This window comes from Lepisosteus oculatus, chromosome 26 (assembly GCF_040954835.1).
Source record: "Lepisosteus oculatus isolate fLepOcu1 chromosome 26, fLepOcu1.hap2, whole genome shotgun sequence".
In the NCBI taxonomy this organism is placed as follows: domain Eukaryota; kingdom Metazoa; phylum Chordata; class Actinopteri; order Semionotiformes; family Lepisosteidae; genus Lepisosteus; species Lepisosteus oculatus.
The window spans coordinates 9246182-9271521 of record NC_090721.1 but is presented as its reverse complement, the minus strand read 5'-3'; the positions used below and the strand labels follow the sequence as shown (position 1 = coordinate 9271521).

The following is a 25340-nucleotide window of genomic DNA, read 5'->3' as shown; positions in this document are numbered from 1 at the left end:
GATATGTGGAGGCAGCCACTCCTGCATCCTGAAACACTGCAGGCACCTTTGTTTGGCTCACGGTCATCTTTTATAGCTGCAGAACCTACACCAGGCTCTCACTGGGTAAGGGGGTGAGGCTCTGAAAGCAATTATCAGTGGATCTTGGTTCGTCCAGGAAAACTCAGTTAAAATACATGAACAAAATTGACCCCAATCTGTCCTGCGGGACTCCTCCTAAAAACTGCTTCACAACAGGGCCCCAACGCTGGTCACCTTCACTACCTGGACCTCTTCCTTCTGAACCAGGTGAGCCGCCTGCTTGCGGAGCCAATTTCCGGGCCTCTTAGTAAGAAGCAGACAAACTCCGGATTAAAAATCCAATGACTGAAGTCAAACTTTCACCAAGTGCTCCAATTTATTTGAAAGGTTATTACATTTGTGACTGATCTCATTTCACAATTTCCATGATAGCCACGCGATTGCAGTCCGCCGAGACCTTCTATCAATCGGCTAACAGAAATATAAATTAACGGTTTCCGATCTCTACAGAAAAACTCCCCGAGGGGAGAAATGCTAGTGAATGTTCATTCCCCCAATGGGCTGCAGTGTGATCAGCTGAACAAAGAGGTCAACCAGTGCCATGTCACTTTGATATAAAGGATCTGCAGTTATAATTTGTTTTTATACAAACGTATTAGTCTCAGCTCAGTGACGGGAGCAATTTTAATAAAATTAATAAGCTGGAATAACACATTAAAAATACAAACGGGCACTAAAAAAAATGCAACAAAGTTAATCCTTACTTTTCTTCCTTTCTGGCTCTCTGCACTGCTCTCCCTGTGAACTGTGGTGACATGACAGGGGCAGAGCCCACCTGAGCCGGGCCCCAGGGAGCAGTGATGTCCATAAATTAAAAGCTCAAAGTAGTGACTGAAATCTAAAGCTGAACTCCAGAGTGGAAAGAGCAGCATAACTGACGGAAGGGGGGACGCTTACATCACAAGTAGCGGAGAGCGATTTAAAGCCAATTCACGGCCGTTGGTTGTCAGAGCAAAGACTTAGGTCAAACGGGAAAACACTTTATTCATTTTGAGGCATGCATACAGACGGCAGAGAGGGCTGCTTTTGGGAAAAGCGTGTGGGGTGTTTGCATTGCTTTCCGGTACGATTCCCATGAGCCCAGGCTGACAGCGGACTAAGCTGAAGGTGTACTCGAGCTGCAGCACTGTAAAGCCTGCTGTAAGTCTCCGGGCTGCTCAAATTGGCCGCGTTTCCCCGCTAATAAAAAAAAGGAAAGGCTCCCCTCAGAAGTCAGGGCCCAAATTGCCAGTCAAACATCTTTAGCAGGTCCATTTCCTTCAGGTCTGTCGGCTGGCAATTTCTGCAAGAGTCTCACCCTCAGTCAACTATTTCCAGACTCATCATAAAACCAAGGAGTTGCTGGGCTGCACTCCCAATCGGAGAATGAAAACCGGGAGACGGAGCCCAGGGAGAGGAAGGGCTGGGAGGCCTCAGACCGCACCGGCCTATCGGTCCATCTCGTCCAGCAGGGGCGTGGCGTCCCCGGCGATGGACATGGGCGTGCTCTCGATCATGGGGCTGGGCGAGGGTCTGGGGGTCACCCTCGTCTTCTGTTTCCGCCTCTCCGCCTCCTTCTCCTGCAGCCACTGCTCCGCCATCTTGCCCCAGTCCACGGCCGTGTGGCTGCTGGTCCTGTGGGGACAGCAGTGTCCGGACAGCGGTCAGTCTTCACATCGCACTCAACAAAGACGCGCTCCCACAAAATCCTACATTCGTTAAAAGACTGGAGTGTGGAAGACTAAATGTTAAATTCTGGGTCCGCAAAACTTACATTTCCAGTGACCTAATCGCCAAGTCCTAATAGAACAGGCGTTCTAAGATCCAGAAATCTACTTTAATCGATGTAGGAATTAGTATTTGACCTTATCCTGCAAGAATTTTATGAATTCTTGAACATCTGTACCTTGATGTTAAGATCTTAAAATTAACATCCAAGAGATCTTATCAGCTGAGCAGTGCTTCACTGTATTAATACTGAGGCTTTTGTTAATTCTATTAATTGCTGGGGCCTGTATGTCATCAGTGAGACCAATAGTGAACTGGGAGGCCATGTACGAGGCGAACTAAAATGTTAAGAAAAAGCTGTTTAGCACAGCCCATCATTTAGACTTTCACATAGAAGCTCGGTATGAGAGGAGCTGCAGGATCAGACATTTGGGCGCCTGTGCTTGGCCGAGGAGCCAACGGTCAGCCGATACCCTTCGAGAAACGAAATGCCCTAAAGGCAGAGCGCCCCCGAGGAGCGGGGCTCCATCTCTACTTACTTGGGCTGCTGCCGGTGCCGGGAGGAGGAGGTGGTGGAGGAGGACGACGAGGCATGCCCATGGGAGGACTGGGGCGTGGCGCTGCTGGGGTACTGGGGCGTGGTCATGGCCTGCTGGCTGGGGGTCGTGTAGGAGTAGCTGGGGGTCATCAGGGGAGTGGCAATGGGCTGCTGGGCCGGGGTGGCGAACACCTGGGAGAAAAAGGGGCCAGACTGAGACAGGGGCAACAGGACTACCCCAGGCTCAACAAAGCACCTTTAAATGGAGTCTTTCAGAAGCGTAAAACCCACAACAGAGCAGTACTTCTCCACCTGGAGTTCTCCCAACCCGTGACACTGCAGCACACTTATGCATTCGGCTCCTTAAATCGCTATATATTTCAGCTGAATTACAGAACAGAGGAACTACAAATCGAAACAGTACAGACTGCACATCGCACTCATAATGTAATGTAATATAATAATAATAATAATAATAATAATAATAATAATAATAATGTTTCTTTATTAGCCCTATACAATTTCTTGCATTAGGAATGCGTCTTTTCGCATACCCCAGCTTTTCTCCAGGGAGACACAGACACAGAGACAGGGAGAGAAGCTGGGGCTCAGAGCGCAGGGTCTGCCATTGTACGGCGCCCCTGGAGCAGTTGGGGTTAAGGGCCTTGCTCAGGGGCCCAACGGAGTAGGATTCCTCTGCCGGCCGCGGGATTTGAACTGGCAACCTTCCGGTCACAGGCGCAGATCCTTAGCCACAGAGCCACCACTCCGCCCGTAATTGAACTCAATTGAACTACAAATCAAAACGTCTACAAATCGAGAGATGTGTGAAGGTCAGGGTTGAGGAGCCCCTATTTACAGGACACCCACGCGGAAGCCGACACAAGGAAGTGCCATTCCTGTTTCTGGGGCGACGGCGATGGCGCCAGTCCTGCCCTGTCTGGCGAACCTCAGAGCTTGCACAAGGAACCAGGCGGCAGGAAGGGAGCAGCCCAGAGCTGCCAATCCTCCGCTCAGGTGACAGGAAGTGCCCCCCAGGCGCGCGGGCGGAGACTCACGTGGTAGGCGCTGCTGCCGCCGCCCCCCCCGCTGCTGCCCCCGCTGTAGCCGTACTGGCTGGACGCCCACTGCGCCGGCGTGGCGTTGGGGTTCTGGTTCTGCCCCGTGACCGCGGCGATGGCGCTGAACATCTGGGACGTCATGTTCTGGGGCAGAGCGCTGACGGCGCGGGTCAGGTCTGGAGAGAGGGAAGCTCGGAGAGTCACACTCCAGGACGAAGCGCCTCTTTCAGGCCCAGAACCTTTTCAGCGACACGCTTTTTGCACAAACCTCAAGGACATTACTGGAGTATAAAACTAAAACTAGAACAAGAAGGACCGTTTTCCATAAGGCTCATCATTTTGAAGGGCCAAAACGAGAACGGACGGGTTATCACATCGGTGCGCACTTCAGTAACACCGAGTGCCTTAGCGACCAGAACCCTTTCATGAAAAAAAAAGCATTTACTTCTTCCCCAGGATGACTTGCCTGCTATGTTAATATTAGCTGGCGTTGCACCAATGGAGGCTGGAGTTCGGGTTCTGCTGCTGCTGCTTGGTGTGATACCTAGAAAAAAAGAAGAACAGATTCCAGCATTTGGGCTTGTTTGGGTTGCTAGTAACTAACTGAGCCAAGCAGGCCCATCGCTTCTCGAACCTCCACAACACTGGGATGTGGGAGTGTGAAACAAGCTCCCCACTGTGTAAGGAAGTGCCCCCTGGTCTCAGTCTCAAGTGCACTGCCCCTGGAGCTGCAGTGTGTCCTCTAGGGATTCACTGGGGATTCTGAAGTCGGACGGCTTGACTTGGCCTGTGCCTTTGGGGATTCTGAAGACTCGAAGCACGTTCCACTCGTGGTCATCTCTGCTCAAGGCTAAAGGTTCACTTTGTACCAGATTTCTTTAGAAGTAAGACTCTGACAGGCTAAAATAATCTTTTCAGACTATCCTAAAAATTCAGAGAAATTATAAGACAGTGATGAGAAAAGAGGACCTCCGGGAAAGAACATGCTCCTGCCAGCAATGGGGTTCTCCATTTCGAGGTTTGCTGCTACGGCTCTCCTGTCAGAGAGGTTGAACAGTTGTGAAACCGGCACATATCTTCCCCATGCTGTCACTTGGCCCAAGCGTCAGCGAGATGCTGGAATGAGTGTGGGGAGCACCAGGTGCCTCAGACAGGTGCTGCTGTTAAAATGGGCCATATCTGACACCCAGCTCGCTGGTAAGATCTGCCCATGCTGCACCAACCTGGCACCGGGTCGTGATAGTGGTCCTTGAACCAGCGGAACAGCCCATTCACTGTGGGGAATATCTGCGATCTGTACCTGAAGCCATCAGGTGTCACGGTCACAAACTCGATCCTGCGGCAGAAAGAAATATCTCCTGTTAGTGCCACGTTTCTATCCCACACGTCAAGCGCTCAGCAGATGCAAAATGCATCTTCGGAGATCAACCCAGCAATCTCTGCATTTCAAACCACAAGTATTACGCCTTTTTAAACGTGACCTCTCCATTTCAGCCGGTTAAAGCCTTTGTTTGAGGGAAGCAGCAAAAAGATCCAATTTTCAGTTCATTCGGTTCTCCCACTGCCCGAGTTGGTCACAGACTCAGCAGTCGCCGCCAAATGTTCACATCTGTCACAAGCCCCACAAGAAGTACTGTTCGCACACAACGCCAACATGAGATTAAAATATCGGCACAAAGAGACCCCGGTGTCTGTAAATGAATGCAAACTGGCAACACAATGACCACATTTGCACAAGACTGAAAGGCTGTCTGGCAGACAGCTACTAACCTTGGCTTCCCGCGAGGCTGGTATCCTAGCAGAAACTTTCCTGGCAACTCTTTACAGGCAGAGACATAATAGGGGATAAATGTAGGCTTTTCTTTCTTCGCCTTGACCAGCAGCTCTTCCATTTTCTGTAAAAGGAAACACTCCTTTATTGCAAACTCCCCGCTAAAAACCAGGCTCTGAAAAACCATGAGCCTGCATGCTGTATGTGTAAATAAGAGATTCAAAGCTCACTTCTTGTCCCCTCTCTCCCTTGACATTACCACAGCGAGTTCAGTTTAAGCCTAGTGGACCCAAACGGTGCATTTTCTAAATATGGAAAATCAGACCACGTTTATACCTTTCTGTCTCCGCCGTTACAGTCTTGGAAATATTTGTGTCCGAGAAGATCCCGCGCAAACGACGCCATGGGCTGGACGTAGCGCGCGGTGATTTCGTCAAGATCTTCAAACTCCTGCGGAAAAGGACACACAAAGATCAGTGAACATCGTTTTGCTGTTTAAGAACACCCCACAAGGAAACAACGTCATGGCAAATGTCTGATGAATAAGCAGACTTTATACTATTAAGAGCCGTAGCTATTGTTCAACTTGGGAATTGAGGCAGGTTCAAGACAAAGCCTGTAGCTCACAGGCCAATGTTCCATTTAGGAATTCTTCCTATGGTGAAGGCTATTACATTCAGCTCTGGGAATCTTCCTCAGGACACTTCAAGCACACAAAAAGAAGGTCCAGGGGCTGGGCAGGGCCCAGGGTAGTGTGGTTTAGCCCTGGCCTGCCACCCACACTAACCTCATTGTTGATCCAGAGCGTGTGCCCCAGGCTGAAGGCGTTCTCCTTGCCCTCCTCCCTCACATCCACGTGCTGATAAATGCCTTCAGCCACCTTCCAGGTGACGGTCAGGTGGTTCTCTCCCTTGCTGCTGGGCCGGATGATGACGTCTCCCTGGTCCATGGTCTCCATCATCTTTTCTGCCTGCTTGAAGTTGATGTTATGGAAGGACGGATGGGCAATCACCCTCTTGATATAGGCTGCAGATTTGCACCAGAGAAAAACACTGTTTAGGAGACAGCGAGGCCAACGCCTGCCAAAGGACACACAGATGTCAAAACACCTAGATCGATAGGGATGTGTTCGATAAACCTACTGTCTTTTTAGTCTGCATCCAAGGCAGAGGCTTAAGAGTTAAAGCGGTGTTCAATATCAAACACACTTATGCTGCCCCAGAGATATGAACTCACTCGTGCGCTGCTGTTTCTTCTTGGCCTCCTCCTCCTGCTTCAGGTCCTCGGCCTCGGCGTCAAAGTCATAGTACGTGTCCTTGGGCAGCTTCCACTCGTTGTTCTTGTCCATGAGGTCCGACGTCCTGCAGGTGAGGTCCACGCTGAACTTCTCGATGTCAATCTTCATTATCCGGCAGTGGACTGTCATCCCAACCTAAGCACCCCAGCAACAAGAGAGCTCAATGCTGGTCCTCACTCGAATTTCCAAGCTACGCCAGTTTATGAAATACAGCCATTATGTAATTTCACCAACTAGGGGAAACCACCAGCTTCAAAGAGTAGCAGAACAATCTCTTGTTCTGCGTTTAAGACAGACGGGGAAATATTAAGTGTTAGAACAGGGGTTCCCAATCCAGAGATCCAGAGCCAGGGAGCCCACAAACCCGCTGGTCGTTGCTCCAACCCAGCTCTGTTACACAACTGAACCCTTGATTCACATCATACTAGGATTAAGTTTGGCCACTGGATTGTTGTCGGCCCTTAAATAGGTCAGTGGCCTTCAAACCATTTCATAAGTAACAAGAACCCATATTTTTGAGCAGAAAAAAACTGCAATGTTCAGGACCAAGACTGTAAACCCCCGTGTTGAGAAACGGGCAGTGAATGAGCCATCAACTCCTCTTGTTACCTTGACTCGCTCTTCAGGGTGCTTGACCACTTTGTCGCTCAAGAACTTGGTGGGGATGAACCCCATGACCCCGTTATCCATGCGTGTCCTCACCCCGATGGCCTGGCCGGGACATGAGCCGCTGTCGAAGTGATTCCAGACCTGGGGAGCAGAAACAAGGGTTTGAGCACCTATTGGTGGAGAGAGACGAGGAAAAAACCCTCCTAAGTGCAGGCATTCACATCCAAGTTAAATCAGTTATTCCCAGGAAGGCAGGTGAGCTAAGATGAGCACAAAAGAATGATGCTACCAATTATAGCCTTTAACATCACTGACAGTATTGACACCACAATTTTGGAAGTAGACTTAAGCAGTATGACAAGTCAAACATTACTGCTACAGAAGAACAGTGACGATAAATACAGCTATAAACAGCTCGCAAAAGTTTTTAATGTGGAAACGGAGAACGATTTTGAATGCAGTGAAAACAAAAGGAAGGGCATGTCTTATCAGGCGCTGGGCACGGACAAGACTCGCCTCGCTCAGCTCAGGAAAGTTGTCCTGCTGGCAGAAGGGGCACTGCCACAGCCCGGTCTCGTCGTTCCGGATGGCCTGGTCGTAGCTCTCGCCCTGCGGCCGCCGGTGAGCAATGCCCGTCACCACACTGGTAATGAGTTTTCCTGCGGAGGGGAGACAGGAAGAGACGGAGCACGTTAGTCACAACTTGCACAACGCATTAGGAAAACTAAGTAGCCCAAACATGGAGAACAGTGGCAAATTTAAAGGATAACATGAACCAAATTAAAACGTCACGAAAATATATCAACCGCAAAAAGCACTGCGATGGTGGTTACCGATATAGAAGGTCTCTGGCGTCTCCTTAGTCAGCAGGTTGAAGACCTCCTCTGTGTTTGGAGGCCGATAGGGGGCTCTCAGGTCCTTGTACCTGCAGCTCAGCTCGGCACGGATATCATACAGAGTGATACCCTTGTTACCATAGCCCTGTGGAAGGAGGCTGAGGTCAGCACCAGGCACTGATGGGTGTTAAGTGTGTGTTCAGTTTTTATGCACAGGGAAAAGATGAGGGGGTGGCAGTGGAGATGTGATTTTAGGCATTGAGCTGCATGAACAAACGTCACAAGACCAGCAAGCGTCCCCAGCCACCCACCCCGAAACACACACCTGTCTCTCCAGCTCCTCGGCGAAGGCGTCCAGATCCAGATCCTTCAGCCTCTCCGGGTTCTCCAGGATCTCCTCCAGGGCCCCCGCCGGGTTGGCGTCTTCGGCCGACTCGTCGTACTCCAGCGCGTCCACCGCCATCTTCCGCGCCCACTCGTACGTCTCGGGGTGCACCCGCGAGCCGTCCAGCACCTCGATGTAGGAGTCCGTGCTGAAAACGCAAGAGCGAGCGGGCGGGTAAGAGGGCTGGCAGCCTGTCAACATTCCCCGAGACCCCCGAAGGACGAAGGTGAAGACTACACTAAAAAACAGTGCTTAGACACGCTCTATTTTGACCGCCTTTTAAATCTAAAATGTGCCTGAAAAACAAATGCCCCACACACCTGGTGCCTTAAAAGTCCTGCTTTAGAATCCCAATATAAATGCTGCAGCAGTGACATCAAGCGGCCCCCTTCTCACCTGTCTCCTAAAGATGCTGTGTCGATTTTGATAAAGCCGGCGCAGTTGATGAACACTTTCGGTCCCATGTGACACATGGTGACAAGCTGGGTCCTGTTCTCCAGACGGGTGTTGTTCTGCTTGAGGATCTGCGCGGAAAGAGAGAAGAGGGGACAGGGGTTTCAGCCAGATTTGGAAAGCACCTGCATTGCCTTGGTTTTAAGAAAGGTTTTGTGGGAAGTGGGAAGAGACCATTCAGCACAACTAGCCTGTTTAGTTGCAAGTAGCCAAGGATCTAATTAAGCTGCTGCTTAGAAAAAAAACTTATGATTTTAACCTAGCACAGCTCTCTGGGATGTTCTGAGTGAAAAGCACTATTTAAAACGACTCTCACTTGATACGTGTAATAGTAGAGCACCTGTCAATTCACACATATGGATCTGGATAGTCTCATGGACGGCTAGGTGACCCTGGCTAACCTTGAGCAGGTGGGAGCCCTTCCTGGGCCCCAGTCCGCACACGTACTGCACCAGGCTCTGGGTGTAGGGGTGGGCTATGGCTCTGTTCACGTCCACGCCCACCTCGTTGACCCGGTTGATGAACTCGCAGTACAGCGCGTTCAGAAGGTCCTCCTTCACGACGTGCTCCTGGTGGAAAAAAGGGTCAGGTTTAGAAAAGAGCTCAGTGATGGAATCACAGGAGCACCAGGGGGAAAACAAGCCAAGGGCCTTCTTTCAGAATAATTGCCTCAGAAATATTCACATGCATTATAGCTCCAGTTACACAGAAAAGATCAACTGAGACTGAAACTATGATCCTTGTCTGCAGAGAAAACCGTGGTCTGCTTGGGCAACATGGGAGAAACCTACCTGCAGAGGATGCATCTTGAGGCACAGTATGTCCTCGTCGGTGCTGCACACCTGAGCGTACTCCACCAGAGGATCCTGGATCTTCCGGGCGATGGACACCGCTTGGCGGAGCAACGGGGGATAGTCCCGGAAATCCACCTGGAAAAACCAACCGTGCTCTGAAAAACCCTCCGCGGGAAACGGCTGGATATCAAAGGGATTCATCGCCTCCCCATCAGAAAAATTCAAGATGCTGTTATTTTGTTTTACCTTTTTGTGCAAACATTGTTTTCTTAAGCAAGTATAATTGCCCTGAGCTGTCAGCTGTAAGAATGTCACCCTATTCTGCAAGATCAGGATTCCTGCAGGTTAGATGCGCCTATTAACCTGCTGAAAAGAGCCCATTTCATTTTTAGTCCCACCCCCAATAGAAAATTAACTGAATATTTCAAGTGGAAGAAGAGCAGATGATCTTGCAGCTTCTGAGAACTGAGTTTCCCCCTGCTTGCTCGGCAACAGCTAGATGGGGGACTCTGGTTACAAAGGACAAAGCAGAGTTTTCCGATCATGCCCACTAACTCCAGCATGACAAACGGACAGAGAAGGAGGTGGCGCTCACCTCTGACTTCTTGCTGTTCATGTAGAGCACCGCCAGCTCGTTGTCCACCAGCTCCACTCCGATGGAGGGCAGGGACATCTCCTGCTCCAGCTCGCTCACCACACGCTTGATGTCTTCGATGATCATGTGGGCGTCCCTGCGGGGAACACGGTGTGTGAGTCGGCGGCTCCCGGAAAAAGGGGGGGGGATTCCTCACACTCCACAAAAACAGAAAAAAGATCCGGCAAACCTGTTTTCCCCGGCAACGGCGATCACATGAGGCTTCTTGCTGACGAGGAACTTCTTCAGGTTTTCGATATCTTGCATCTGGTGGGAGGGGAAACCAATATCAACACCTAAGCTTCAGAGAAGAAGCAGAACGGATGTCCAAACACCCAAAGTCAAATAACACAAGAAAGGTTTCAACCCCGAAAGCATAGGACAGTCATTTGGGGTGAAAAAACATTAAAACGTCATGTGTATCTTTGTTTCGAGTTTGAGAGTGCAGATATTCAGTGGTCTATCAGCTGATGCCTAACGTAGAGTCCATGTGTCCTGTGGATCTTAAAACTTTTACAGGACGTGCAAGGGTCTGTTATAACAAGGTTCAGAACAAAAAAGGAATCAAGACCAATAAGCACCTCAGCAGATGAATACCCAGAGGAAACAAAATACACAGACCATCTACAATAGCGAAGTATTTTTTTAACAAAAGGAATTAACAGTGCTATCTAGAAATGTAAAAGTAAAAAAAAGCGTCTCAGAAATCGTTTTCAGTTATTGTATAATGAATAGGGACAAAGCAAAAGCAAAATTTCAGTGTAAGCAGAACATGACTGTGAACAGGTCAGAAGCCTGTAACAACCCAATCAGTTCTACCAGAAACACCATGGGGGCATTTAAGTATAATTGGAAACCTGGTTTCAAGTCTCAAATCTACCTTTTTCTCTCTCTCTTCCTCTCGCCAAGCGTTTCGCCTCTTCAGGAAGTAAGGCAGGCGCAGGAAATCGACGACTTCGCCATCGCCGTTGACGAGGGAACAGAACACTGGAGTGTCCCTGAGAATACGAAAGGCTGCCCTTCAAAATGTGAAGTTCCACAACAGCACACCTCTCAGCCAGGCACTCCGCCTAGCTAACGGACTCCTGGCACCCTTGTAAGAAAGCAGGCTGCTATATTTAATCACTGCTTGTGCCTTTTCTGGGAAACAAAATTAAGGTGCTACTATAAAAAATACCCAGTCTCTTCTACACACCGAAGTGTCTCCCCCCCTGTTGGCACTTGTGCTACAAGGTGGTGGTGTAGGGTTAATAATGTGGACTCAGAGCTTCAGCTTCATTCTCGCTTGTGGTTCCTGCCGGCCTGTTCTGCATGTTCTTCCTGTGACCCCAAAGACATGCTGGCTACTCCAAAACTTCCCCCATATCATAACGTCACATAAGGAGTGATCAAAGTCATTAGGGGTGTTTAAGGAAACCCAGATGAGTTCAAATATTATTCTAAGAAAAGAAAACCTGTAATTAAAAATAATACTCGATTTCCCCATGTGAAACTCATGTCCCCTCCACGCCAGCCTGTGCTAGATCGGCTCTGACGACACAGTTCATCGGAAACGTTTCTCGTCTCGACCAAGAATTATTTCTTGCTGCAGTCTCGGATGTGCAACTGTTATCGTGCAGCCAAAAGGCATCCTCCGATTTGTTAACGTTTTGATGTTCGCCGGGAGATCGGCTGGCCCCGGGCGCCCCAGGCGAGAGGGTTACCTGCCGGCTGCGAAGGCCACCCCCAGCACACGGATGCCCTTGCCCTGGTTCTCGTCCATGAGGTCATCGTCCTCCTCCACCTGCTGGTCAGGGCGGTACGGCGCCACCTTGAGCCAGTTGTACAGCTTCCGGCTGCAGCCCTACAGAGAGAGAGAGAGAGGGCGCGTGCGCATGTTCTTCACTGCCACAACTCTTGGGAAGCATGCTCAATACTCCATTAGTGTTACTTTCAGTCTATAAGTACTTGCACAAAGCAAGGAAACAGGCACTGACTTTCCAGCACGAGGCAGGAGCTGATACACCAGAGCCGGCACCCTGCTGAACCAGAAATGCATTTCGCAACTTTCACAAATTGATCACCTTGATAATGTTCTCCTTGGCCTCCGCCATGAGCTTGTTCTTCAGCTCCTTGGCCATCTGCGGGTACAGGAACTGCTTGAGCGAGCGCTCGATGGCCAGGGTTCGCTGGCGGTTCCACTCCTGCACCTGGTGGCTGAACTCATCTCGGTAGTAAAACTGCTTGATCTCGTCAAAGTACGTCTGGTCGCTGCCGTACCTACAGGCCCAAGACACAGGAGCTGTTTTTCATCTTGCAGTGGTTAACGACTGACTAATTCCTCCTTCGTAAACTAAATAAGGGCGGCAGAGACTCTGAATAGCTATAGTGATACTATAATTATTAGTATTTGCAATCTTGCAGTGTTTTAAACAGCTGATCATAAATCTTATTAAACTCACAACGTTATGGAAAATAAAACTTAGTCAAAAGACAATTTTCTAGAGGTATATAGCAATTTAAAGTATGTCAGTAAGGGGGAACAGAAAACACACAGGAAGGCAAGACAGCAGCAATGACAGCGCACCCCTTTACTCCCATCAGATCGATGCAGATGTCTATGGTTAACAGCCCCTCGTCTTCAGCCAAGCACATCTTCAGGAACTGGTCACCATTCAGCTCCTTCACAGGCTTGTTCTTCAGGTATTTGAAGGAATAGGCATAGTGGGCTTCATCTACATCCTGCAACCACAGGGCAACATTGACAACCGAGAAGCACTGCCACGCCCCTCCGAATGGGAAGACATTCTCCCGAACATTCAAAAGTATACTCTTCTTATACCTGCAAAAAGCTGTAGTCCATGTAAAGGTGTGAGAATTGATCAGATCAGCTTAGCAGATGCACGATTTAAAAGGGGGAACTGGATGGCTTTTTAAAACAACTGGGCTTAGACGAACCAGGAGAAGAGCAAACTTCATGCTCTAAATGCAGGAGCCCAACCTCTCCTGGCCTGGAAGTGACATGTGTGCATCAGGACCAGGGAAGAGGCTCGTACCTTCTTGCCTTTCTTGGTGGGCTTGATGTTGATCTTCGCTCTCTCCTGGAAGGTCTGCCGGAGCACGTGTCTGACCAGCGGCTCCCTGGCGATCTGCATGGCCACCATGTAGCGGGTCCCCTCCAGCACCGCCTCCGGCACCGAGAACTGACTGTGAGGACACAGGGGTTTAACTCGGACCAATGGGGAACCCCAACCCAAGCCCCCGCTGCCACCTCAAGACCTTGACGTCCGCAGAGCAGAACAGAATGAAAACACAATCTCTATACTACACACACACCACCAATGTAATAGAAGAAAACCAGATTACGCAAATACATAAAGTAGCAACTGTACACAGTACGGGCAGGGCGGTTCTCGCCTGTGCATAAAACACAGCGGCTACCTGCAGACGTAGTCTTTGGCCAGCTCCAGCGGCTCGGCGGGGAACTGCTCCGTCTCGTGGCGCTGGTAGCTGTCCCGCAGGTTCTCCCCAAACTGCTCCGGGGTCAGACCAAACTTCTTAGCCAGACCGTCTGAAAAGGACGATTTTGTCAGTGAAATCTCTCACGTTTGAAGAAAGAAACCATTTCCTGAACGGGCTGTGCATTTTGCTAGGATTTCGCTCCGCGGTGATGAACAAAATGCATTTTCTTAATGATTAAATACAGCATCACAGGCACTGCGGGGGTCTCTTCAGGTCCTGACACCCTAACCTCAAAATCAAAAGAACATGAAAGCCCCCGCCGTTCAGTCTGCCCAGAAGGCAAAGCGCCCCCTGGTGTTGACGTGACTCACCCAGCCCGGCGCTCTGACAGATGCTGTACATGTCCCTGCGGGAGGCCAGCTTCAGATCTGGCCCCTTCTGCTCCTCTTCCTCCTGCTCCTCAGCCTCAATATCCTGCTCACCTGCACAGAGGAAAAGGCACACCCTCACACTAGTGATGGGGACCCCAGGCCACAAGTCTCTTCATGCCCTTTAATGAGCATGAGCATCTGTGCGTTAAATTTGCATGCTGGTAGCTTACATCTTACATTAATATCAATGACAAGAAGAAATTAAAGTACGCACATTTTGAAGCACTGCAACATTGTTTACTATAATGAAACCTCGTGATTCACTATAATCCTGATCCAGCATAATTAGTTCAGTAAAAGGAGGCTCTGCCTATATCTCACCATCTTCTTCCGAGACCTCTTTGATTTTCTTCAGCTTCTTTTTGTTGGCTTTGGCAGCATTTTGCATTTTGGGGATGTCGCGGCCGTAGTACAGAAGGAAGTGGTTATACACATCGCTCAGCTCCTCGATAGACTGGACATCTTTGAGCCTGAGCAGCAAACAGGCTTTCAGTCTTTCATGCAAGAAACCGGCTGGACAGAAAGTGCCTTCTACTGAAATGGGTGATTCTATCCCCTTCCCTTAAAAACAGATAACATGTTCATGGCCAAAACTGAGCAGCTGTGCGTTAAATGTGGATGCTGGTAGCTTACATCTTACATTAATGCCATATCAAGGACAAGAACAAATTAAAGAACGCACATTTTAAAGCACTGCAACATTTACTACAATGAAACCGTGGTGTTGGCCGTGGTGGATATGGTCTCCTCTAGGATTTTACACTGAGTCGATCAGGAACGCATCTTCACAATTCAAAAGGGGTCCGGTCCCATCCGTTCCAAAGCTCCTGTTACGTTCTACGAAATATTTTGAATCTCCTCAGCACCAGGGTCTGAAAACGGGCTTTACCTCTCCATATCCGCAGTGTCCAGAGGCCGGATTCCATCGGCGAGAGGCTTGTCGGGATCGGCAGAGATTTGCTCAAACTGGAAGGCCTGCATCTTCTGGAAGAGCCGGGTCAGGTTCTGCTTCCGGGTCTTCAGCTGGGTCCACTTGAACACGCAGGAGACAGGCAAGTCAGCGGCTGAAGAGCTTCGGGACACCTACACTGCACAGCTGAGAAGCTCGCGAGTAATAGTGACATTCAGAGATTCTCAGCTCCTCTACACAACTGCATATAGTGCAATGAACTAAAAATGCAGAGATATTTGTAATTAAGGTTACTAAACAAAGGTTTGTACTCAATCTATTTCAACCTAATAGCACTACCCAAACAATTAGAAAAATATCTAAAACCATTATAACATGGTTAATAGATTACCTTTTCATCCCACTGCCAGACTTTCCACAGATCGTTGATATTAAGCTCTGGTTCCACATACTCCTTTCTGTAGAATGCTATAAATGGAACCTAAGAAAAGACATGGACATGACATCATTTTATCATGGACATAATCATTTAATCACTGTATCACCCATTCGTGCTGCCTCTTAAGAAAGGCAGTGCACTACACACACTGCCAGCTGCACAGGCTATGCAGCCAGGACCCTTCCATACCTCAAAGTGCTGGTTCCTCATGAAGTTAAGAGCTTCCTTGATCTTCTGGATAGTGCTGGGGCCCTTCCTGCTGAAGCTGCTGGTTGAGCCACGGTCCAGGTAGTCAGAGCTTTCCTGGAAGGAAACCAGTGTGAATAAGTCAACGGAATGACAGCAGAAATCCACTTAACCTCCCACATGTGCGGATGGAGGTTTCAGGTCTTAAAATAATAAAAGAGGAACTAATGCATTCTCATTGAAACACGCGCTCACATGACATAACCAGCCACTAGTTCAAGGCAGAATTGGAACGAACCACATTTTAAAGAAAAGATTTGGCCAAATGAAAATGAAACGGCCAGCCATCTTCACCTGAAGAGAAGAAGGTTAGTACCTGCATGGAGATGGTGGGAGTGGAGAAGGCATTCCTATAGATCCATTCGGACTCCTCCTCCAGCTCGTCGTCCTCTGCCGGCTTCACAGGAATCATTCGCAGCTGGAAGAGAGAGAGAGCCACAAGGAAAGCGAGCAGTGAGATACAGTGAGCAATGAGAAAGGAGGACCAACAGCTCAACCAACAAGATCTGTAACCCCTGTTAAAGGCCTGAGCCATGTGCCCACCTGGAACCTCTCAGGCATGTCAGTGGAGCGGATCTCGTTGTCCTGGTCCGTCAGGTGGCTGCTCTCCAGCTCACTGGGCTCGTAGATCTCAAAGATGCTACGACGCCCCACCCTCTTCTTCGTCTGCTTCTTGGGGCGGTCCCACGCCTCGTCGTCCTGGTCCTCCTCTTCCTCTTCCGCGTCGTCGTAGCCCTCGTTATCGAACTCCGCGAAGTCAAAGTCCCCGCCAAAAATCTCCTGGGCCTCTTGAAGAGCCCTGTGCAGCCAGAAGACATTCAACACTCACAACAGAGCACATGCGCTACACTGCCATAAAAGCATCTACTCAAGTGTTCGAGGAATGATCAACCAGCTCTGGTTTTCCATCACTTACGCATCTGTATAACCAGGAAGCTTCTTGCGCCATTTTGGCTTCTTTAGGGGCTGCCCATCGTCATCCACGATAAAGTCATCGATATCTAAAGAAATCCCAAAAGGTGCTTTAGGGCAAAACCGAGAATCACATGGTCACCTGCTAGACACAGATACTTTGTCAAGCTGAGTGGTGCTTCACAACCCGGCAAGCCACCAGCCCTGCCCTCACCCGACTCTTCCTCGTCTTCGTCCTCCTCCTCATCGACTCCATGAGGCGGCACGTCCACCGGCTCGCCATCCTCCACGCCCCCGTCCGTAAAGATCTCCTCCGCAATCAGGTCCTTCTCGTGGCCCTCCCGCCCATCCTCTTCCTCCTCGTCCTCATCGTCGGACATCTTCCGCACGCGCCGGAATTTTTGCTGCAGGGAGGAAGAGAGCCGTTTAACAGGGGTGCGAGTTCAACTCCAGTGCTCTCTGCAGGAGTCCCCGAGCACCAGGTGGAATGAAACCATCCCCTTACTGGAGTGCACTCAGAAATTTAAAACTGAAGACAATAAACTGTTAAATAAATGTGAGGTTAAGAGGAGAATCCTTTTTTAACTTTTCCCAGCACAAGCACAAACCATTTTAGTTTTTCTTAAAATAGTTCTAAAACCCATATACTGGAAATAAATAATTTCAATAATTATCACACCTACATGTAGGCTATGACTAGGATGTTTCAAGGGCCTTAAACTAACAGTGACAAATGAAAGCACCTAGAATTTATTTTTAGCTTCGTTCAATACCAAATTGAACGCTAAAGAAAACGTGAAAACAAGAACCGGTTCAATTTTTTCACTCCATCTTTGCCATGATTTTCCCCAGGCAATGCGTGTGCTTCATGCTTCAGTGTAGTGTGCAGAGAAATGCACAAAACAAGGAGGCTACAGTTCAATTCCTATCCTGGGAGAGCGTGACTAAATAAACCACTTTGCATGCATTAGTGCACGAGCCGTGGCACTGCAGTTGAAGAAGAATTAACTGGACGGATTTAGTCTTCCACGTGGTGTAATGATGTCACACCCAGAGTCTTGAAACAATCATCAAGGCCCAGCAAACTACTGAATATTGCATTTCAGGATTTACAGATTAAAAACAATGCAAGCCTCCGCAGTCGTTGCCAATCAATACAAACTGGAAGCTTGCTTTAAAAGAACATTACCCTCTTGACTTTCACTCCCAAGTTCTCCTCGATGAGATCAATATCATCGTCATCCAAGCGATCATCGAAACCTGAGCAGAAAGACAAGAAATCCACAATCGCTCAGTGCTTCCCAAATTATTAATGATAGAATCCGGACTGCACTAGGATTCCTATTTCTCTTTAATGTTCAAGAGGGTAAGGCTGTGACGAAGGCGGTAAACGGTTAAAACCGGCAGAGGAACCGTAAGGTATTAACGGCTTTTCAACTTAAAAAGGAAAAAAAACCTCCTAGACACAAGATGAATTCTCCAGTTGAGAATCGCAGCGATAGCTTTTATTTAATCAATGTCAAACAATGTCTCAGGTTAAGGTTTGCTAAAATACAGACCAATCTGCATTTCTTTTTAAGAAGTATTAGGATCAGCCTAAATGGGGGGGATATGAATGATGGAACAGGTAGCAGGTTTATTCCATGCTGAAAAGAAAGGAAACGCAATGTTTCGGCTGTGGAGCCTTCTTCAGGTTCACACCTAAAAGAAGGCTCCACAGCTGAAACATTGTGTTCCTTTTCTTTTCAGCATGGACTAAAACCGCTACCCGTTCCTCTGCAGCCTACGCCTGCTGACGCAGCTCCCTACTTGAACTACATATGAGTGATACTGACTCGCATCACTAGACCCGGAAACAAATTCATTGTGTTCCTCTGCTTAGCACACAAGAACTACTGAGCTTGGCTTGCGTGACTTAACTGTCTGCTGCTGTCTGCTGCACTTACTGCGTTTGCGCTTCCTGTGGCCGATCTCCTCCCCGGAGTCGCTGTCCCCCGCCCCCTCCCCTTCGTCGTCGTCGTCCTCCTCCTCCTCCACGTCGTCATCGATCAGCCCCAGCAGGTTCCCGTGCTCGTCCTGCTCCTCTGGGTTTTCCTCTTCCTCCTCCTCCTCTTCTGAGCAGGGGGGAAAACAAGCCGGCATTCAGCTCGTAGCGCAGGACCCAGACGCCCTCATTCCTCCCGCAGGGCCCCTGGCAGGACTTGCTCAATCGCTCTTTCCCTCCGGAACAATTCCTGACTTTCCTGTCTATGAGGTTAAGATCAAACAGGCACCCCTGGAACAAACGAATCTTATTCTGAGCTATTAACTGCATGATCCACTGCTGTTTAAAGTGGTGTCAATTAATACTTTTCCTCCACTGATAAAGCAGATCACTATTGTGCAGGTCTGGATCAGAAATACTGGACAAGTACTGCAGGCTTCAGGCAGAAAGCGATAAAATATTAAAATGTGATCATCTTTATCAGAAAGGCACAGGAGCCTGCAGCTTGGAACACCTCACTTGTTTCAAAGCTGCGCTGCAGTGGGAAACCCTTGGATGTCTGTCGACATGAGCTGGAGATCACAACTGCATTGTGTGCTCTACTTCAGAGCCAGACTGCTGTGGGATACATACGCACTCGGGATGCGGAGAACATGGAGTTCTCCAGGACCAGTTTCAGGGACTGAAAGTGCAAGGCGCCTGTCCGCTTAATTTTTCCAGGCACATTTCGGTGGGGATTACCCCTCCCGGCTTACCATCATCGACTTCCACAAACTTCTTCGTCCTTTTGGGCTGGACGTCGCCTTCGTCGTCGTACTCTTCCTCGGACTCCTCGGCCTCACTTTCCACGAAGTCGGACATGATGGCGGGAACTGCGAGACATGGAGCCGAGTCAGGACCACACCAGCCACTCGAGAGGCACTGGCCAAGTGCAAAACAATAAACCCCCAGCCCAGACAGGACCAGGCGGCTGTGGGAGGGGAAGGGAGTCTCAATGGAGCCGCTGTCTACTGCTACAGCAGTACCAAGTGATTCTCACCTAATAACCTAGTTGAGTACCTAACGGTACAAAACGACATAACCACCATGGACTTAATGGACTTAATTTTAACGGGGAGGGGCCAGAAAAGGTTATTTGAAGTCTCAGGCCGCAAAGTTGAGAAACGGTCGAAACACCAGACACCACCTAAACGCCCAGCTGAAATGAGCCGAAACCGTACCTCGGCGATGTGGAACACCGCACATCAAACCCAGTTTTGCGTTTAGTTGTAAAACGACGCTTTAATATACTAGAAACTTATTCGGGGAAGGAGTGATGAGCGTCGATGCTCCAACTAGCTCGCCCCGCAACCCGGGGCGCTCGGCTGCACTGCATCATGACGCACCTACATGAGGATTCAAACGACGAGAAAAGGCAGTGGCTGCGTTCAAAACTCGCCATTTCTCCCAGCTTTGTACCCGACTTGCTTAGCAGTTGCACGGGTATCGTTAACAAAAGAGCCGGCGAACTGATATCCCTCAGCTCATCCAGCGCTGACTGTGAAAATGCTTCTCTCGCCTCATCGTGTTGATTATGTAAGAGGAATCTGGACTACCTGGTTTCTAAATATCACCATAAATTGTTACGCATTTTTTCCATGCGATCTGCCGTGCACGGAAATCCGACCAAATTGATATGACTTCCCCGGGTACAGATGTCACCAATATTTTTGGGTGGCTCGATTTCTTAAACCGAGCTCTTCTTGTGCTGAATCAGAGGCAACTCAGCCGCTGCGGCGAAATCCCAGCAAACAAGCTGGAATCTGCTCATTTCTGAGATGTCACAATTGACGCAAATACTGAAATACAAATTCACCGATCTACCTTCGGGGAAATAAAACAGATACTGGATGTTAATGCGAGTGCTCGCCACGGGTCTTTTGGGGAGGAAAAAAAACAACAATGGGGCCTATTTCGCAAAATCTCAGAGAAAAGCCAATGGCGAAAACATCACTGCATTTCGACTGCAACGGCTTTTACGGCTGTCGCATAACGCCGATTTAGAGTCAACCGCTTGATCTATGTGGCAAACCTAAAGAGCACAAAAGAAGCAAACACACTTACGTCCCCTCTCACCGAGTATTCCCAAAAAAAACACAAAAATAAATCACCAAAACTATGTCAAATACGGAGCCGCAGCACCTTAATGCAGCTTTAAAGAAAAATGGCTGCCAGCTTCGGCGTGAAACAATGTAGTTCCGGGATGCTGGAGAGACACTTCCGCCCCTAGGTCATCGGAAACGGGCAGGAACGGCTCCACCTGGTGGCCCACGGTGTGAACTGCTTCAGGAAATGTACTGCCAGCGTGCAGGTGGAAATCCAGCAGATCAATGGTGAGCGCCGTCAGACAAGACCCACTGTCTGAGGGTTGATCGTACATGCACATAGCGTGTGGGGGAGATGAAAACGTTTCCTTTATTTCTGGGGATCCCCCTGGACATCATCTTGAGCGTTCCTGGCTAGGCCCTTGGTTGAACCCCCTTAATTTGCTTTAACATTTCCCTGCTTTATTTTAATAACCAATAGAATTGAAAACTGTATGCCATATAGGCTATACAATAAAAAAGCGAGAGAATCTATGCGGATTCAGTTATAGAACACAGGCATGATGACGACCGGCTAGCGAGAAGAAATACGTAATTGTGTAATGGGTACGCCGGCGCAGCAGAGGGCGCTCTGGCGATAGTCGTTGCTCTAGGAACCCCGTGTGCGGGGCACCGACTGGTTGCTGGTGACGTAGGCAGGGCTGAGGAGTGCGGCGCTGGCGGTAGTGATGGGCGATTCGGGTGGTGTCGGTCCGGTCCTGGCGCTCACGCTGCTGTTCTCGTACCTGTGGACCCTCTCGCAGGGCACGGAGCTGAGGTTCGTGACGTGCGGGTCCATCGTGAAGCTGCTGAACGTCAAGCACAACGTCAGGCTGCACTCGCACGATGTCCGATACGGGTCTGGTGAGTACAACTCGCGTCCGTTTCTCGCTGCCGATGACAGGGTCCCCCGGGTGCAGTTGATTAAAACCACAGTCATATTGCAAACGTTTAACTTAACTCAAGCAGGCGGAATTGAACAGCACCTAACGCGACGAAACGTACCTCAAAAGTCACGTCTTAGTAGTGTAGTGTAGTGTTGTATTTGACAACGTTTCTAAAAAAACAGATCATGAGACCAGAGCTTAATCATTCATTATGAACACAGTTTTCTTCCTGTGAAGCCCGCATTCCGCCGGCCCCCCAGGTCCCTATAATCAGTTTCTCAAAAGACGTAATGACTTGTGATCAGCTCATTTGTGAACGCAAATCTCAAGACATTCAGTCCTCAATTAACTACAGTTGCCGTACTTGAATAAATGACTTTGCACAGCAGATTAGTAACTATCAGGTCTTCCCAGGTGTTGGAAACAGGTCATGTGTATGAGAGGCTGGACTAGACTAGTGTAGAACCGAGCTGATCAGCTCTTTAAATCGAGGATGGGCAACTGCAGTGAACGGGAGTCCTACAGATTTGACTTCTGCCTTTCACCTAGCCACCGACCGACATCAAAGAAAGCACTTCTTTTACAGGTTTTAATTCGGTTAGGTAAATGAGTGCGTAATAGAGTGAAGACTCTAGATCTCGTCGACACGGGGAGGTCCCCAGCCCTTATTTAAATCAGCCAGCACAGCAGTTGACAGAGATGCGTCTGTTCTTGTTAAATCCCGGGCGCGCATTTGTACGCTGGGCGCACCTGTGTTGTAGCCAAGCGCGCCCGTTCCTGAGGCGCCGGGCGCGTCAGCCTGACCCAGCGCTGTGCTCTCCCCCGTGCCAGGGAGCGGCCAGCAGTCGGTGACGGGCGTCACGGCCGTGGAGGACAGCAACAGCTACTGGAGCGTGCGCGGCACGGGCAGCGCGGCGTGCCAGCGCGGCACCCCCGTGCGCTGCGGCCAGACCATCCGGCTGACCCACGTCAACACCGGCCGCAACCTGCACAGCCACCACTTCTCCTCGCCGCTGTCCGCCAACCAGGTGAGCGAGCCCGAGCAAGCTGGGAAGGCCCGGGGGTGGTTGAAAGATGGCACCTTTTTTTAGGGTCACGCCGCGACGACCCCCCCCCCCCCCCTCCGGGGGGTCAGCGCCCCGGCTCGTCCCGGGCTGACGGGCGGCTGCGCGCCTGTCTTGCAGGAGGTGAGCGCGTTCGGGGAGGACGGAGAGGGGGACACCCTGGACGAGTGGACGGTGCTGTGCGGGGGGGAGCTGTGGGAGCGCGAGGAGCCCGTGCGCCTCCGCCACGCCGCCACTGAGGGGCTCCTGTCCGTCACGGGCGAGCAGTACGGCCGGCCCATCCACGGGCAGCGCGAGGTCCACGCCATGCGCCACGCCAGCCAGCACAACTACTGGAGGGCCATGGAGGGCGTCTTCGTGAAGCCCAGCGAGGTCCCGGGCAGGGACGCCAGGAGAACGCTGCACACCGAGTTTTAACTCCTCCGCGGGGCTCCGGCTCCACCGCGGCCTGAGACGTCTCGGGTTTTCGCCAGCTCCAGGCTGGAATGGCTAGGAACTGTTATCTGGAGTACGTGTGGACACACATTGGTTCAAATCATTATAAAGGTATTACTTCTGCACAAGTAACACAGGTTCCTGCAATGCAGTGCGAGTTGTCGATTTCCATCCCGGGCTCAGTCTCATTGCCGGGACTTTACGAGAGGACTGGCTTTTGTATTTCACATCTCCTAGGGGTTTGGGCTGTAAAGGCGCTGGAACCCAGACCCTGATCTTTGGATTGTCCGAAAATAGTTTTAAAAGCAGGGAGCGCCACTGGAGCACCACTGCGGGATGCGCCCTGGGGTGTGTCCGTCAGGTCTGTGGAGAGCTTGTAGTACCGGAATCGGGTCGCACCACTGGTGGGAGGGGTTTTGGGGTGCGTCTGCCGGCGCTCACAGTTTGGAGCTAACCCATTGACGACCCACACGCGGGGAGGAGAATTGGAAAAAGGAAACTTCAGGGCGAGGCAGTAAGCAGACAATCAGGCCCGGCTTGTGGATTTCAGATGTACCGGGGGCAAAGGCATTTGTGGTTTTGTTCCTGGAAGAACCTGTTCTTGTTTTCTTGTTTTTTATTTCTTGATTAGAAGTATCGACTTTGCAGTTCTCAGTATTAGAAGATGATGTCACTTTTTTTGACCGTGATACAAGGTTTTGGGTTGATTTACGGATCTATACATCATATTTCCGTGCTGGGATGGCACAGCGGTTAGGATTCGGGCCCCTGGGGTGCTATCTGTGTGGGGTTTGTATGTTTTCCCCATGTTCTTGTTGGTTTCCTCCCACAGCCCAGAGTCGTACTGGTAGCTCAATTGGCTTCTGGGAGAACTGGCCCAGGTACGAGTGTGTGTATTTGTGTCTGTGTCTGTCTGCCCTGTGATGGACTTTGGAGGCCCGTTGCTTGCTGGGATAGGCTCAGGCTCCCTATCGACCCTGAATTGGATGAACTGGTTAGAAGATGGGTGGATGAAACATGATCCAAAGGCTCTCAGCTGCTAAAGCACATTATACGTCTCTTCTCATAGAAGTAGGGGTATGGGGTGTGATGTGGCAGTTGTGTAAGAAATAAAAAGGGTTTAGAAGTTTTTATTTTGCAGTTTTGAAATGTTGTTGCCGTCTTCCCTCTCCTACCTTGTAACATTCACAATTCATTTATCAGCCATAAATGAACAGTTAGCCCTGCATTTACCTGTACAGCCCATAGGCATGTTACGGTGGCCCCCACGAGTAATCTTGGATTAGAGTTCTTGTGTCCTCAGCCTCAGTGTTAAGAGTGAATGGGAAAAGTGCCATTTGATCAACTGTGACTTGTTTTTCACCCCCAAAAGACATGGAGACATGACAGATGCACCAGCAGGAATATAGAACAATTCATCATCGGGAAACTGCACATTTCCAGTAGTGGATCCCATGCCATCCCAGAAACACAGGTCACGAGGCCGGACTGCGGGCAGGAACGTGTGTCTGTCCATTGCAGGGCACAGACTCGGACAACTTAAAAGCACTAATTAAGCCAGCAAGCATGGCCAAGGAGGAGTGGGGGGAGGGGGAAGAAATTGAAGTCCCTGGAAAGAAATGCGACCAGAAGAAGAACGTGCAAGCTCCACACAGAAGTTGTGTCAGGAATGGAACCCAGGACCTAAGAGCAGTGGAGCAGCTGTGCCACCCTTGCTGGTAGCCGTTATCTTTTATTTCAAGAAAATAACAAAACCGGCTTCTACTACCATCCAACCAAAGCAAATACGAAGTGCAATAAGGCAGTTCTGTTGTATGCAGTGTTAACACTAAATGAGTATGGTTACTTGGCACCAGCAACATTGTAAATCTGGTTTCACAAAAATGACTTTTAAAGTTTTTGAAGTTGTCTTGACTTTTGGAACATGAGAGAATATGAACTGTCAGGTTATTTTCTTTCTTGTTTAATACATATTTGGATTTTCACATTTTTTTTATAAGAAGTGTAATGTTCAAAATACCTCAAATAAAGACATTTACCTTGTAAACCCCATTGGTAATTTCACATGCCTGTAGTTTATGAAGTGTTAAAAGCATGAGATCGCACTTTGTAACCCATGGGTTCTCAATCCACACACAGGTTAATGTTGGAGTTCCACCCTCAGTTACTCAGTAGAAACCATACTTGCCTTAAGAATGGGGTCATGATGACCTGCTGGATTGTTTATCAACCCTTTAACATGTACGAGGCCATTGCGTTTTATAAGTAACAAAAAAAATCCAAACGTTTGAGTAGAATATGT

At 49.5% G+C, this 25340-nt stretch overlaps 2 protein-coding genes across 2 annotated transcripts; one reads left to right on the top strand and one right to left on the bottom strand.

The window, feature by feature from the left end:
* Nucleotides 1–378: 378 nt before the first annotated feature.
* Nucleotides 379–20760, bottom strand: supt6h (SPT6 homolog, histone chaperone and transcription elongation factor). The gene is made up of 37 exons (XM_069184124.1): nt 20633–20760; nt 19285–19401; nt 18492–18659; nt 17735–17805; nt 16760–16949; nt 16550–16634; nt 16177–16432; nt 15950–16051; nt 15577–15690; nt 15340–15429; nt 14928–15070; nt 14360–14508; nt 13979–14089; nt 13587–13716; nt 13202–13352; nt 12733–12887; nt 12230–12425; nt 11870–12009; nt 11047–11164; nt 10357–10433; nt 10128–10263; nt 9530–9667; nt 9140–9307; nt 8682–8809; nt 8226–8433; nt 7898–8045; nt 7581–7723; nt 7065–7205; nt 6395–6590; nt 5946–6184; nt 5495–5608; nt 5158–5282; nt 4611–4723; nt 3854–3931; nt 3385–3563; nt 2328–2518; nt 379–1695 (listed from the first exon to the last, which is right to left on the bottom strand). The coding sequence occupies exons 2-37, from the start codon at nt 19388–19390 to the stop codon at nt 1509–1511; spliced, it is 5184 nt and encodes a 1727-aa protein (XP_069040225.1). The 5' UTR covers nt 19391–19401; nt 20633–20760; the 3' UTR covers nt 379–1508.
* Nucleotides 20761–21277: 517 nt separating this feature from the next.
* sdf2 (stromal cell-derived factor 2) lies at nt 21278–25090 on the top strand. The gene is made up of 3 exons (XM_006641074.3): nt 21278–21516; nt 22371–22567; nt 22724–25090. Exons 1-3 carry the CDS (start codon nt 21342–21344, stop codon nt 23018–23020), a joined length of 669 nt encoding a protein of 222 aa, XP_006641137.2. The 5' UTR covers nt 21278–21341; the 3' UTR covers nt 23021–25090.
* Nucleotides 25091–25340: the final 250 nt, after the last annotated feature.